Source organism: Galeopterus variegatus, unplaced genomic scaffold (genome assembly GCF_000696425.1).
Source record: "Galeopterus variegatus unplaced genomic scaffold, G_variegatus-3.0.2 Scaffold3652, whole genome shotgun sequence".
Classification (NCBI taxonomy): domain Eukaryota; kingdom Metazoa; phylum Chordata; class Mammalia; order Dermoptera; family Cynocephalidae; genus Galeopterus; species Galeopterus variegatus.
This window is the reverse complement of record NW_007729763.1, coordinates 208,949-223,152: the sequence shown is the minus strand read 5'-3', so window position 1 is coordinate 223,152 and position 14,204 is coordinate 208,949. Positions and strand designations below refer to the sequence as shown.

At 39.0% G+C, this 14,204-nt stretch overlaps 1 protein-coding gene across 1 annotated transcript in view; it reads left to right on the top strand.

The window, feature by feature from the left end:
- Positions 1–2,901: 2,901 nt before the first annotated feature.
- ATP8B4 (ATPase, class I, type 8B, member 4) overlaps positions 2,902–14,204 on the top strand; it is a gene marked incomplete at its 5' end in the record, with an annotated part of 144,480 nt that continues 133,177 nt past the window's right edge. Inside the window, 3 exons of the mRNA XM_008585632.1 lie at positions 2,902–2,974; positions 11,423–11,493; positions 14,075–14,157. Coding sequence (XP_008583854.1) covers positions 2,902–2,974; positions 11,423–11,493; positions 14,075–14,157 — 227 coding nt within the window. The remainder of the gene's footprint in view (positions 2,975–11,422; positions 11,494–14,074; positions 14,158–14,204) is intronic.

The window sequence follows — 14,204 nt, the reverse complement described above, 5'->3', positions numbered from 1 at the left end:
TAATATGAAATATGACGATACTGACAACTGAAACACATTTTAAAGTCTTGGAATTTCTCAATTTGGTATAATTAAACAAATTAACTAGTTTCCAGAATATTCATATACTGCAATTCATCTATAACTGCAAGAGGGTTTTCCCTCACAAAGATAAAAGCAAAGTTTGAAGGTGCTGAGTCTCTGGAGCCAAGTGTCATCTTCACAGCCCACAGGGCCATCCTGTGTCCCCGCAGAGCTGTGATGCAAGATTGCTCAAACACAAGCCCCGAGAACAGCTGCACCACAAATGGAAAGCCAGGGAGTGTCTGCTTTCATTGCTTCAGGGTGATGACGAAAGCTAATCGCTATACAATCTAAAATTCTTAGAAGTCTAGAAATATTTTGAAGAAGAGCTTTAAAGCAAATTTTTCTGTCTGCCCCTCCAGTCCTGCTGGGATGTCTTTGATGTTGTGTTGCTGTCAGTGGTGATGGCAGTGGGGAGGGCAAGAAAAATGTTTGGATTCAAAATACATATGATTTAAATTCATTTGCGGGTCTTTATCAGTTTATGCTTGTTTGGTAAGTTTGGGTACTTCTGTAGCTGTGACCCTTGGTGTTCATTAAATGTATCTCTGAGTTCCTAGTTAAGTGCGGTTATATGTCTCTGGTAAGATAGAATAGGAAATAGCACTTGAAAAAAACTCCTCTGATTTTATTATACACATTGATTGTTCTACAGGTATATATTCAAATAAGTGTTTAACCAAGACATCTCATGCAGCCTATGGCTTTCCAATACCCCAAGCCCCTTTTCTGCAAAACTCTGATTGCATTTGTAGAGTGTAACTTTGTTACTTTTTCCTCCTCTTCATTCAGTTTCGTGTCATAAAATGACTTTCTATCATAACCTTACTTTGTAAGGGTTATGCTTTCTTCATTTTCTTGTTTTTCCATACTTCACTTTTTAAAAAACGTTCTTTACATTTTATTTATTTATTTATTGAAACATATTGATCGTACATATTTATGGGGCACAGAGTTATATTTCAATACATGTATGTGATGTGTGATGATCTAATCAGGGTAATTAGCATATTCATCATTGCAAAACAATCATTTCTTTGTGATGTGAACATTTGATCTCCTCTCTTCTAGACATTTGATAACATACAGTAAATCGTTGTTAATTATAGATTCCTGGGTCGACTGTACACCAAGAGCTCTCTTCTTGTTAGGGTGCTGTCCATAAATCTGACAGGTGTGTCCGTGTGTCCATTGTGTAGGTTATTGATGAAGCAGTTGGATGGTGCTTAGCTTGAGGTCCACATCCAGGGAATACTGCTGGCTGTTTCTTGTGCTGTCCTTCCTGGAGCTTATAGTGTACAAGTAGGAGGAATTAGCGTGTGGAAATGAAACTTAATATCATCTCAGATTCTTCCTGAAGCAGATGCACTTTCAATTAGAGACTTCAGGGCAATCCAGTAGCAGTGCAATTTCCATAAATAAAGACATGATATCCTTCTTTGTCTATTCACATCTACTATTTATGAGATACTGTCCCCTGAGAAATGTCACTACTGCTCCGACAAGGTATCCCCAGGAGAAATCAACCAGCACATAATCCATACCTATAAAAATAAATAAAATGAGATTCGGAAGTCTTCCTAGGTTCTCCCATTGTTGTCAGATAAAGTACAGAAAAGTATGGCACTGGAAAAATGATTAAATTCTGGCTAGAGATGAAAATGCCGCAATTGAAAATTTTCCAGAACAACATGTACTTGGATTCATATTAAAGAAAAATTCTTGGAGTGTTTAAGCCAAATGACCCAGCAGGGTTGATAGTGTGAGGCATATTTCACAGTTGTATAAATATTTAAAAAACTGTTTTCCAGCCTATAAAACAAGTAAATTAGGTTATTTTAAAAATAAAATAACTGCATAATGAACTTAACTTGCCCACCTTAACTTTTGGGGGAAACTGGCCCTACTCATCCCAGCCTTCTCTCCTAAAAGGGAATCTCTGAGAAAGAAGTGTGATGAAGCCCTCCAATGTGGAAACCAAAGCTGGTTTATATTTCAGGGAATTTCAGAGGGGTTGGTTGGCATCGCCGTGTACTGCCACAGGTGGTCTGTTTCCAGAGGGCCTGTCTGGCTTTGGGCAGCCCTGACCATCTTGTCACTGGAGGGCAGAACCCATGGGCACAATAGCTTTTCATCTTAAACCCCTTTGAACTTGGTGAAGGGTCGGCTTGGAGCTCCATGATACACAGGAGCTTCAAGGAAGGCAGGGCAGCATGTTGGCTACTGGGCATCTTGAGTTTAGCCCAGGGTTACCACCAAATCACTGGGTATCCTTGGACAAATCACTTATCCTCTCTGGGCCTATCTTCCCATGTTGCTCATGTAAAGAAGAATTAATTTCTTTTTCCTTTTTAAATAAGTTATTATTTTTAATCAATACACAATAATTATACATGTTTATGCAGTACATGTGATATTTTGATACATGTATATAATGTGTAATAATGATCAAATGAAGGTAATTAAGATTTCTATCACCTCAGACATTTATCATTTCCTTGTGTTGGAACATTCCGAGTCTTCTCTTCTAGCTATTTTAAATATACAAAAAATTATTGTTAACTATAATCACCTACCATGCTCCTGAACACAGAACTTGTTTCTCCTATCTAACTGTATTTTTGTACCCATTAACCAGCCTCTCCCTGACCCCCTTCCTTCCCACCCTTCCCAGCCTCTGCTAACCACTATTCTACTCTCTACTTCTTGAATTTAATGTTCTAGGAAAGTCTTATTGGCTTCTCTATTATAAGATGCTACCTTGTGTATACATTCCCTTGATTATGCTTTTGATTTTTCTCCATTCTTGAAAAAAATTAATTTTGCTTTTTTTCTTAGATTGCAGAATGAAAAATGGATGAACGTCAAAGTGGGAGACATCATTAAATTAGAAAATAACCAATTTGTTGCTGTGAGTATTCAATATTTTAAAAATAATTAATCTCTGGGCCGGCCCAGTGGCGCACTCGGTAGAGTGCGGCACTTGGGAGCGTGGTGGCCCTCTCGCCAAGGGTTCGGATCCCATATAGAGACCGGTCCGCTCACTGGTTGAGCGCGGTGCGGGCGCGACACCGAGGGTTGCGATCCCATTACCAGTCACGAAAAAAGACAAAAAGGGGAAAAAAAAAAAAAATTAATCTCAGATGAAAATAGCTTACATACTGAAGGATTTACATTTGCAAATTTAGTAAATCCAGAGTAATTAAGGAGGGAACACCTTAGGTGAGGGAACTCACATATTGAGTTGTTAATTTCAATAACTTGGTAACTCAGATAAGGCTGAGTGATTATCACCTTGTGTATTTCCTTAGGGATCTTTTAAAGTAATAGATACAAAAGATTTTAAATCAGGATGTCAATCATTTTATATAAATAGGAGCTTTTAAAATGCTCCTGAGTACTTTATTTATGTATTTATTTTGTTTTATTTATTTATTTTAAAATTAGTTTCTTCTTATTTTTTTACATTCTAAGATGTTGTTGTGGAGCAGTTAGGGGGAGGGGGAGAGGGGAAAGGAAGAGGAGGAAGGGTGGAAGAATAGGCGTGGTCAAGGCCTGTGGCACCCCTTCATTCTGGCAGGTGAGCCCAGGGGCTTCCAGTGGTGGCTTCATCATTACTGGGCTGGATGCAGAATTTGGGGGTGTGGCTGAGGCTGTGGGCCTCCCCCAGCCCAGGAGCCCAGGGTGCTTCCAGCACCTTGGTGGTTGTCACTGGGCTGGAGGTGGATGTCCGGGGGCATGACTGAGGCCCTCGTTTCCCTACTGCCTCAGCTTGAGAGCTCAGGGTACTTCCAGCTCTTCTAGGTTTCACAGATGTTCTTTGGTGGTGTTAGACCTTTACTGGTTAATATCAGAACTTTGTCTCTGATCTGTGGGTTATTTGTATTTTCTTTCAGTTCTGTGCTGGATTATTAGCTGCCCCTACCACTTAAACTCTGCACTGGAACTGATTTGCTGCCTTTGCTTACTTCTAAATGGGGGAATTTCTGTGGGGACCACACTTGAGCCCTGTGGCTGAGCTAAAATGCTACTTTGCTGCTGATTCCCCAGGGAAGGCTTTTTGTGCAGCTCAGGTTTTATTGTTGACATTGTAAGCACTTCCAGGTCTTGTGAGATCCAGTACACCTGGGTTGTGTGGAAACACTGGTCTGGACCTAAGTCTTTTCAGCAAACTGTACCCCCTGCAGATCTATATTCCTAACCAGTCTCCACTGAGTGAGCCTGAGCTGATTGGAGGGTGGATTAGCTGTCCATACTGTTCCTAATATTTCCCCTGGTAGGCCAGTGCCCTCTCATCCCCCTCACTCCAAACACTTCCCATGGGTCGGGCCATGCACCGGTTCCTTGCAATGACTCACTGGTCTCTGAGTGGCTCCTTTTTTCAATTGTCTGTGGCCCCTTGCTCCTATGTGGGTCCACGGGAACCCTGTTAGTGGTCTTGCTGGCCTGGGGGCCACCAAATCCCTCTTCTTTCCTGCAACCTCCAAGCAACTTCATATGAGGGGCACAGTTGTGGCTTTTGTCAGCTCCTGATCCCTGTGCTTGCCAGGGCCGGCCTTGAAGTGGCTGGGGCATGAAATGGTTGAAGTGATCCTTTTTTTCTCTCATCGTGGCTTCTTCCATCTTCACAAACTCCATGCGTCTCTCCTCCTCTTCCCCTGAGCTCTAGCGGCCCCAGCTTGGCTGTTGTTGCTTTTTAATAGTTGTAAATTGGTTGATTGTCGGAGAGAGTGATGCTGGGGACCATCTATTTTGCCATCTTGACTGGAAGTCAGAGGGGGAATTTTCCTGAATACTTTAAAAATAGTTTGTTCTCATATATTTTTTGATTAGTACTGTAAATTTACAGTATATTTGAAGAAAACATAATCTAGAGAAAGAGAAAAGAAATGCTCCTTCCTGAATAATCAGAAAGTATTTATTGATTGTGCTGAATTAATAAGATGTTAATTAATGAGGTCTTACTTGGTATACCACATGCACCATAATATTAATTTTCAAGCTGATTATGCTATAATTTCCTTTATAAAATTCAAAGTTTTGGTCCAATCACTAAAATATACACCACTAACTATAGTTCAAATTAAATTTAGGGTGGCAAAAGCTATCCAGATCAGAGATTAAAAATTCAAATTACTGTAGCATTTATGTTAAATATATATTAGATTACTTATGAAAATTTTTGGGTCGAGTGCAATTTTGTGTATCGAGTTGTATATTTCATTAAATTTGAGACATTTTATCATAGGGAAAAAAGTATGGCCCCAAGATCTGCTTACAAGAACAACAGCTCAGTTAAGATTCCTAAATATTCACTTTCAAAACAGTCTTCTTTCATTAATGTACCATCTGTGTATACTAAATTCTTCAGAACAACCCACGCTAATGAGGCTACTCAGTGGACAGGCCATTCACAAGAGCTCACACTTTAAGTAGAGAAGTGCTTATTTCTCTGGCAACCTTAATGCTTTGGAAAATAGCTAGGAACCAAAAATAAGCAAAGAGGCATCAGAGCAGTTAAAACAGAGGTCTTGAAGTCCACTGTGGCTTGGGCTACTTGTACATAGGACAGTCTGCTAGGTTCTCACAATCTATTCACTTTTATTTTAGACACAATTTAAATGTGCTTGTCTGTTTTATTTACCAGTTCATTAAAGCTTAGGAACATTACACTAGAAGGTGGTGTCTGTTAAAAGAACACACCTTGTAGGCGGCATCAAGGCAGGAAGAGTTTGAGGGCACTGGAGGGGAATGGGTGAGAACTGGGTCTTTGCTCCATCTCTTCAGGGACGGCAAATGCTTTATCTTCTTGTGTTTGGTGTCTCCATGTGTCAGATCAGGGTGCTGGACTACTGCATGATCTCAAAGATCCCTTCCAGCCCTTACATGCTGTGATTCTCTAAGCTGAAACTGACGACAAGATTCTTGAAAGCAAAGTGCATATTGATGTGCCTGGTCTCTAGCACCTCGTGCCGTGTTGGATTGTAGGGGGTCTGCAGTAAATGTTGGTTGAATGAATAAATGTCACTCTTTTGTAAGAAAGAAGACAGGAAAAAAAAGTGGTTATAAATTTTCAAAATTCAGGCTGTTCTGAATCAATGGGGTACAAGTAAACAGATCTCTATGCTCTAATTAGGTAAAGCTTACATATATTCAGGATTCTTTGTTTAAGAAAAGGCTTCATGTAACTCATTTTAGTTCTACTCAAGTAAAATGATTATATGAAAGAGTTTTGGTGCTTCTAAGTGGATAACCTTAGCTTTTTTTGTTTAACTGGCATATGTGAATTTCTAAGGTATGTACATTCAAAATTTTTTGACAACTACTTTATGCCAAATGATGCTATATTATACATGCATAAATTAAAACATGTCATGCATTTACCTACAATTTTATTTAGAATTGAATATTTCAGGGGCAATGCTAGGTATGTTTCTGCTTCAGGTATGTAGTAAAAACAATGCACTTTAACAGGCACATGAATATGCTCTAACATGGATGCATATTAGACTGGACTTACTTGCTCACTAATACTATACTCTAGTAGGTTCATTTATCATATTCCTAGAAGTGAGTCCAGAAAAGCAGAAGTCAAATCTATGTCTGATATTTTAAAACTCTGTAGGACATCATGAGCAGCATATCTGTGCTCCAAGTTGTGCTCTATCCTTGATATTCTAATTTGTATTTCTCTTGGTCTTTGCTTTTAATATAGGTATATTTTCTATCTTGTGGTATGTATTCTTGCTTGCTATTGGCTATTACAAAACCTTTGATGGAATGAGACACAGAAGGCAAGTATTAGTGCAAGTATCAGGTAGAAGGAAACCAGTTCCATGGGTGCCTCATTAGCATTGGTTTAAAAATGAACCATGCATTTAGACAAGTCCCATGAAGTCAGTGATCCATGTGTCCCAGTGCTGTCCAGTAGAACTTTTTTGCAGTGAAGAAAATGTTCTATATTGGGCTGTCCAATGTGATAGCCAGTAGCCCCATGTGGCAACTGAGAAATTAAAATGTGGCTAGTGCAACTGAGGAACTGAATTTTGAATTTTAATTAATTTAGACTTTAATAGCTATGTGTGACTTGTGGCTACCATATTAGACAGTGCAGATGTGGTCTTTGATTGTGGTTACATGATGGGGTGAGAATGTTTATTTTCCATTCTCCCCTCGTTTCCTCTCCTCCTGTTTTCATTTGGAGGAACAGCACAAAATAACACTCTAAGTGTCTTCTACCCCCTTGCTCTCTCCTGTCTCCCAGAAGTGCCTTTTTGGATTGGTGAGTTTGGGGCAGGGAGTGAAGTACATGAACTGGAGCCTCCTTACTTTCCTTTCTCTTTGGGCTCTGCCTGTGAGCAGAGATTACATTCTGCCCCGGTCTTACATGCCATCAATTGCAAATCCCCTGGTGGAGATGGTGGGAGGGTTAGGGTAGCCTAGAGGTTCCAGTGTCAATGGCTAGATGAGTCTGTCTAATGGGAGTGAAGTATTAGCAAGCCCATTTGGTCCACAGATCTAAAGCCTGGTCTCCAACAGCTTTATCAATCAAAAGATGATATTTTCGTCTCCACTGTTCTCTGTTTGACTCCAACTATATCTCTGTTGGCTTAATCTTTGGATAAGAGAGGTAGGGAGTTCCCCAAATCCTGAAACTCTGCAGTGCCTCTTATTCAAATTTTGTTCAATTTTTTTCTATTACTCAAATTTTTGTACCGAGTTTAGTTACTCAGTACCTACAAAACCATTTTCAAGGGTAAGCAAATGTTTTACTAGGTGAACTGCTATGATCACTTAGGAGTACTAATATACCTCCCTGCTCCTTGGTATCAGCTGGCAGGGGCTGGCAGAGATCTTATATTTGGGGAGCAGGAGTCACAGGTCTCTCAAAGAGATCCACTTAGGAGTTATTACACTGAGGTAGATCTTGGGGAACCAGGTTGTAAAAGTAATGATGATAATAGCTAGCATTTATTGACTATGTGTACCTACCAGACAATACTATAAACACTTTATATGACTGAGGTAGATCTTGGGGAACCAGGTTGTAAAAGTAATGATAATAATAGCTAGCATTTATTGACTATGTGTACCTACCAGACAATACTATAAACACTTTATATGAATTAACTCATTTACTCCTCGCATTAGTCTAATGAGGGGAAGTTATGTACTATTATTATAGTTCCCATTTTATAGATGAGAAAACAGAGGCACAGTGTTAACAAATAGCTTACCAATGGGAGAGCCAGGACTTAAATCCAGACAGTCTGGCTCCAGAGCCCTCACTCCTAACCTCTACCATCTGCTGTTCCTGACTCCATTAGAACAGTCACCCTAATGGCCTTGAGTCTGGGTTTCCAGGCTTAGATGCTGGAAGTCAAATAATCAGAGAATGTTGCATCCAACTGAGATGCATAAACTCTAGCTATTCAAACAGAATTTGCAACTTTATGCCAGTTTATCAGTAAATTTTAAGCAAGGGGAGGAGCTCACCTAAGATTGACAATTAGCTGGCATGTTCAGAAGTTATTCACCTTTGTTTCCCATGCAAAGAACCCCCCTTTCTCTGCACCTTTTTTTTTTAAATTCAAGAATACTTTGGGGCTGAATTTCCAGAGCTCCTAGTAAATTCAAGAATACTTTGGGGCTGAATTTCCAGAGCTCCTAGTTTTATTTTGGGACCAAGAAAAACACAGAATGTAGTTCAGATATGACAATGAGATTGACTTGCATTAGAAGAACCAAGTAAATTGTTAGAAAAACACACTGCAGAGTTCCTGATACCACCAGAACCTGTACCTGGGAGCCAGGTGTACCTTTCTCCCTATCACGACAGCAGGTCTCTTGTTTTGTTCTGCTTTTCTTAGCTGGTGGTGGAGATAAACCCCTTCCTGGACATGAGCATATTAGAACATTATGAGAATTCAACTGTTCAGCTTCTTGAAAAAAAACACCTACACCTTCCACAAAAAGGCATTCATGTTTTAGGTGTTTGCTACAGTAAAATTTTTGTTTTAAAACCAAGGCATTCTTTTGTTACAGGAATTGAAAATTTCACCTTTCAGAAATGGTAAAACTAATCTGACCTAAACTCCAGGGGTGGGCTTTGGCTCTCTCTTGACCCACCAAGGCATCTCATCTAATCCTTTTCAGCACGTCCTTGGACATGCTTGCAGAGAAGCCATTTCTGTAGTCTAATTGCCTTCATTGTTATTTTAAGTTTTTATAATTTATATTTTAAGTTATTTTTATAGTTTCAAGTCAAAGTTACTTGTTTCAACTAAATTGCTGTCTTACATGCCATCAATTGCAAATCCCCTGGTGGAGATGGTGGGAGGGTTAGGGTAGCCTAGAGGTTCCAGTGTCAATGGCTAGATGAGTCTGTCTAATGGGAGTGAAGTATTAGCAAGCCCATTTGGTCCACAGATCTAAAGCCTGGTCTCCAACAGCTTTATCAATCAAAAGATGATATTTTCGTCTCCACTGTTCTCTGTTTGACTCCAACTATATCTCTGTTGGCTTAATCTTTGGATAAGAGAGGTAGGGAGTTCCCCAAATCCTGAAACTCTGCAGTGCCTCTTATTCAAATTTTGTTCAATTTTTTTCTATTACTATGGGTCAACTAGGAATTGCATTCTCTGAGATTAACTGGAGGGTCAGGTTGAGGAGGCCTGATCTGAGACTCACACAGTCATGGGCTGGTGGGCCCCAACACCCATATATTGATTCACTCCTGTCCCAGCACCTGTGGCAAAGGGTGACAAGGGACTGACAGGGCTGTTACTGCAGTTGTCTTGCTTTTTCCTTTCCAGAAAATCAGGGGGCTGGATGCATGATGATGCGTGAGTTTGCCACGTATTCTGCTGGACGTTCCTGCTGATCATGCATGGCACTCCCTCCTCAACGATAATGACCTAAAAACCTCAAAAGGAGAAGTTAGCAAAAGGCACTATGAAGGCTCAGCAGTGGGGCAGGGAGAACAGAGAATGAATGAGGGGAGTGCAGGACGACAGAGATCAGGCAGCAGGAAAACAGGAGGAAGGTTCAGAGGACATCAAAGAAAAAGGCGACAAGGGGGGAGACAGGAAGAGGCAGGAAGGTAGAAGGTAGGCAGGTAAAAGTCCCAGGTTCCCAGAGAGTACAGAGCAGGAACGGTTAGCCCAGGACCCATGGGTCTATAACTCTCAGGTTCAGCCTCTGCAAGTTGGGCTGTTGCTTAGGAGAGAATTCGGCTGCCAGGTGGGGGTGGTGCCTCAGTCACGTGTTCTAAGCCAGCTGTGGACGGTGACTCCTCCCCTTGTTTACCACAGTGAAGTGGTGACACAGCTGAGCTCAATGTCAAACAGCAACGCTGGACCTTCTTTGCAGAGTTTTGAAGAACAGTGTTGCTGGGTACAAATAGGTGTCTGTCTCCACACGTCATAACTATTTTCAGTCACAAATGACTAGAATTAGAGGACTCTGGATTTGGTTTAAAATGAGCCTTTTAAGCTCAGGGGAGGAGAGGCACAGGCCCAAAGAGCATTAAGCTCTACAGCTGTAGTGCCTTATGCCTTTACAAATTGAAATTTAGGGGCGAGTAAGATCAAGGTGAATTGTAAAAAAAATACTTTTTTCCCTTTAAATCAGGATGAATAAAAAGTGGCATATACTTTTGATGTGTTCTCTCTATGGTTTTGCTCCGTTCACATACTGTGACAAGTCAGAAAATAATTTCTGCCTCGACAGTTTCTCTGGCTCTTTCATTCAAAGTTGTGGGAGAGCCTTGATAATGCAAAACCATTTATTCCTTTAGGGGCTGTCACTGACTTTTTTTCCCTGTTCTGTTTTATCCCAATTTAGACACAACTACACACCCACACCCACACCCACGCACGGCCTATTTTGAGTTGGAAATTTAAAATCTTGAGACAATAAAATGAGTGATTCAATTCTAAATTTAACATCTAGGACTTACAAACAAGACAATTCTAATATTTTAAAACACAAAGGTAAGAAAATTTCACAGATTTGGAATGCCAGCCATACATTCAGACATACCTAGAAAATGTCTTAAAATGGTAAAATTTAAGTCAATTCTTTTTAGACATTCAAAACCTTCAGAATTTCATAAAAACACTTATTCTGAAATAAAATTTAAAACTTCGAAATAAAATAGTTTTCCAATATAGAACGCTACTAGAATTCTAAAACTGAATCATAATAGGTGATTTCCAAAGCTTAAATGGACAGCAGAATAGAATTATTTATTCTGAAAAAGACAAACTACACAGTTTTTGAATTTTCCCAATTTCTTTTATTTCAACCAATCTTCCCTTCTCAAGTATTCTTTTGTCATGATTTTTTTTTTAAATAGGCTGATTTGCTTCTCCTATCAAGTAGTGAGCCACATGGTCTCTGTTATATTGAAACTGCTGAGCTCGATGGGTAAGTTATTAAAATTAGATTAATTAGGTTGATTTTTAATTTAAAAGTAATGTCTTTAGAAACAAGGTTTAACTTAAAACTTATTCTTTATTTTCTTGGGAGACACAGGAGTGTAAATTGCAAAGTCCATTGTTAATTACTTTGCAGTGATTTTTTTTTTTCTTTAAGTAAAATTTATTTTTATTGCAGCATGGCATAAATACTGTCTATTCAATTTGTAGGAGCTATCCTGTAACCTTTGCAGTAATTTTGAAAACTGTTTTTCTCTTGAATTTATTTTTAAAACTCTGGGAATTCACTATAGGTCCTGAATATATCAAAAAGATCATAAATAAATTCTTCAAACAACTGTATACACATAAATTTGGCAACCTAGATAAAATGGACCACTTCCTCGAAAACACAAACTATTTACCCAACATGAAATCGTTAATTTGGATGGCCATTTAACTACTAAGGAAATTGAATTCAAATGTAAAACATAAACTATAAAACTTTTAGAAAAAAAAGGAGGAGAAAATCTTTGAGATCTGAGGCTAGTCTTAGATTTGGCACAAAAACATGATCCATAAAAAGAAAATTTGATGAACTGGACTTCATCAAATTAAAGATTTTGCTCCACAAAAGACCTTGCTAAGAAGGTGCAAAGGTAAGCTACAGACTGGGAGAAAATATTTGCAAACCATTTATCTGACAAAGAACTTGTATATTGAATATATAGAAAAACTCTCAAAACTCAACAGTAAAAAAGCCAAACAATCCAATTAGAAAATGGGCAAATAACATAAACAGACATTTCACAAAAGTGGTCATACAGATGGCAAATAAGCACATAAAAAGATGTTCGACGTCTTTAGCCATTATGTAAATTAAAGTTAAAACCACAATGAGATATCACTACAGACCTATCAGAATGACTGAAATAGAAATAGTGACAACATCAAATTCTGGCAAGGATGTGGATAAACAGGATCACTCATACATTACTGTTGGGAATGTAAAATGCTATTTCTCTGGAACTAACCATGCAACTATCATACAACTCAGCAACTTCACCCCTGGGTATTTATCCCAGGGCAATGAAGACTTCTGTTTATACAAAAACCTGTATGTGAATGTTTATGGTAGCTTTATTTGTAATATCCAAAAATTGGAAATAACTTAGATATTCTTCAACAGGTGAATGGTTGAACAAAATGTGGTACACTCATATCATGGAATGTTACTTATTCAGCAATAGAAAGGAATGAATTATTGATACATGCAACAACCTGGATGAATCTTTAGAGAATTATGCTGAGTAAAATGAGCCAATTGCAAAGGTCACATACTATATTATTGCATGTATACAACATTCTTGAAAAATCAAAATTGTACAAATGGAAAACAATTTAGTGGTTGCCAGATGTTAAAGATGGGGTGAGCATATGATCCAGCAATCCCACTGCTGGGTGTATATCCAAAGGAAAAGAAACTGAAGAGATATTTGCACTCCCATGTTTATTGCAGCACTAGTCACAATAGCCAAGATACGAAATCAAGACATGTCCATCAAAAGATGAGTGGATAAAGAAAATGTGGTCTATATACTCAATGGAATACTATTCAGCCATAAAAAAAAAATGAAATCCTGTCATTTGTGGCAACATGGAACAGCTTGGAGGACATTATGTTAAGTGAAGTAAGCCAGGAACAGAAAGAGAAATACCGCCTGTTCTCACTCACATGTGGAAGCTAAAAAAGTTGACCACATAGAAGTAAAGAGTAGAATGGGTGACTATGATTTGTATTTAATCGATATTTGTTGACTGAATAAGCTCGTTACTAAACATTTCTGTAAAAGATAGAACTCTCACAGATGATCTTAAGCTACAGCAGAAGAGAATTAGGTTGAACTCAGTGAGGAAAGTGGGATGGCAAGCCCTTCAGCACAAGACTCAAGTGATGGCCATAGGCTCTTCACTGCTGGGCATTTCATGAATACCAGAGAGCCCTCTGAATAATGTATGTGTGGTCCTGCCTGTACGAAGATGACCAGCTGACTTTGACCTGCTGATCTTGTCTGGTTGTACAATTCTAGACTTAGGGGTTTCTTGGATTGATTCTGCAAAAAAAAAAAAAGGAAGCTGTATTCCTTTTCCCATTTGAATTTCAGCTATTGTGAATTAGCCATGACCGTCATTTGCAAGTAAAACTCCTATATAGATAGTAGACTCCAGAGTGATATTGGCCTCTTTTGTTTGGCAACTGTGCTTCCATTGCTAATGAGTTTTATAACTCATGCATGATGTCTGGGCAGATTAGAATGAAACCATATTTATTATGTCCTCTGTTCTTTCAAACTGAAAAACAGATAACTGTTGTTATACAGATGTGCCATGGGGGAAATGCCAGCTCCTAGGAGCTTGAGAAGCCCCGCGTACTTTCCTGAGAACATGTGAGAAGTGTGAATAACATACAGAGGGGGTTTCTTCAGTCTCTTGGGTTGGGTTTTGCATGTACTGCATCCACCTGATTGCTTTTTGTAGACACTGTTGGGCTGTTCCATATAAAAATCTATGTCATATTATTAACTTCACAGGGAAACAAACCTAAAAGTACGCCATGCGCTATCAGTTACCTCAGAACTTGGAGGAGATATGAACAGACTTGCAAGGTTTGACGGTAAGTATTTGAAAACACACACACGAACAAAAATCTCAAAACCAAAA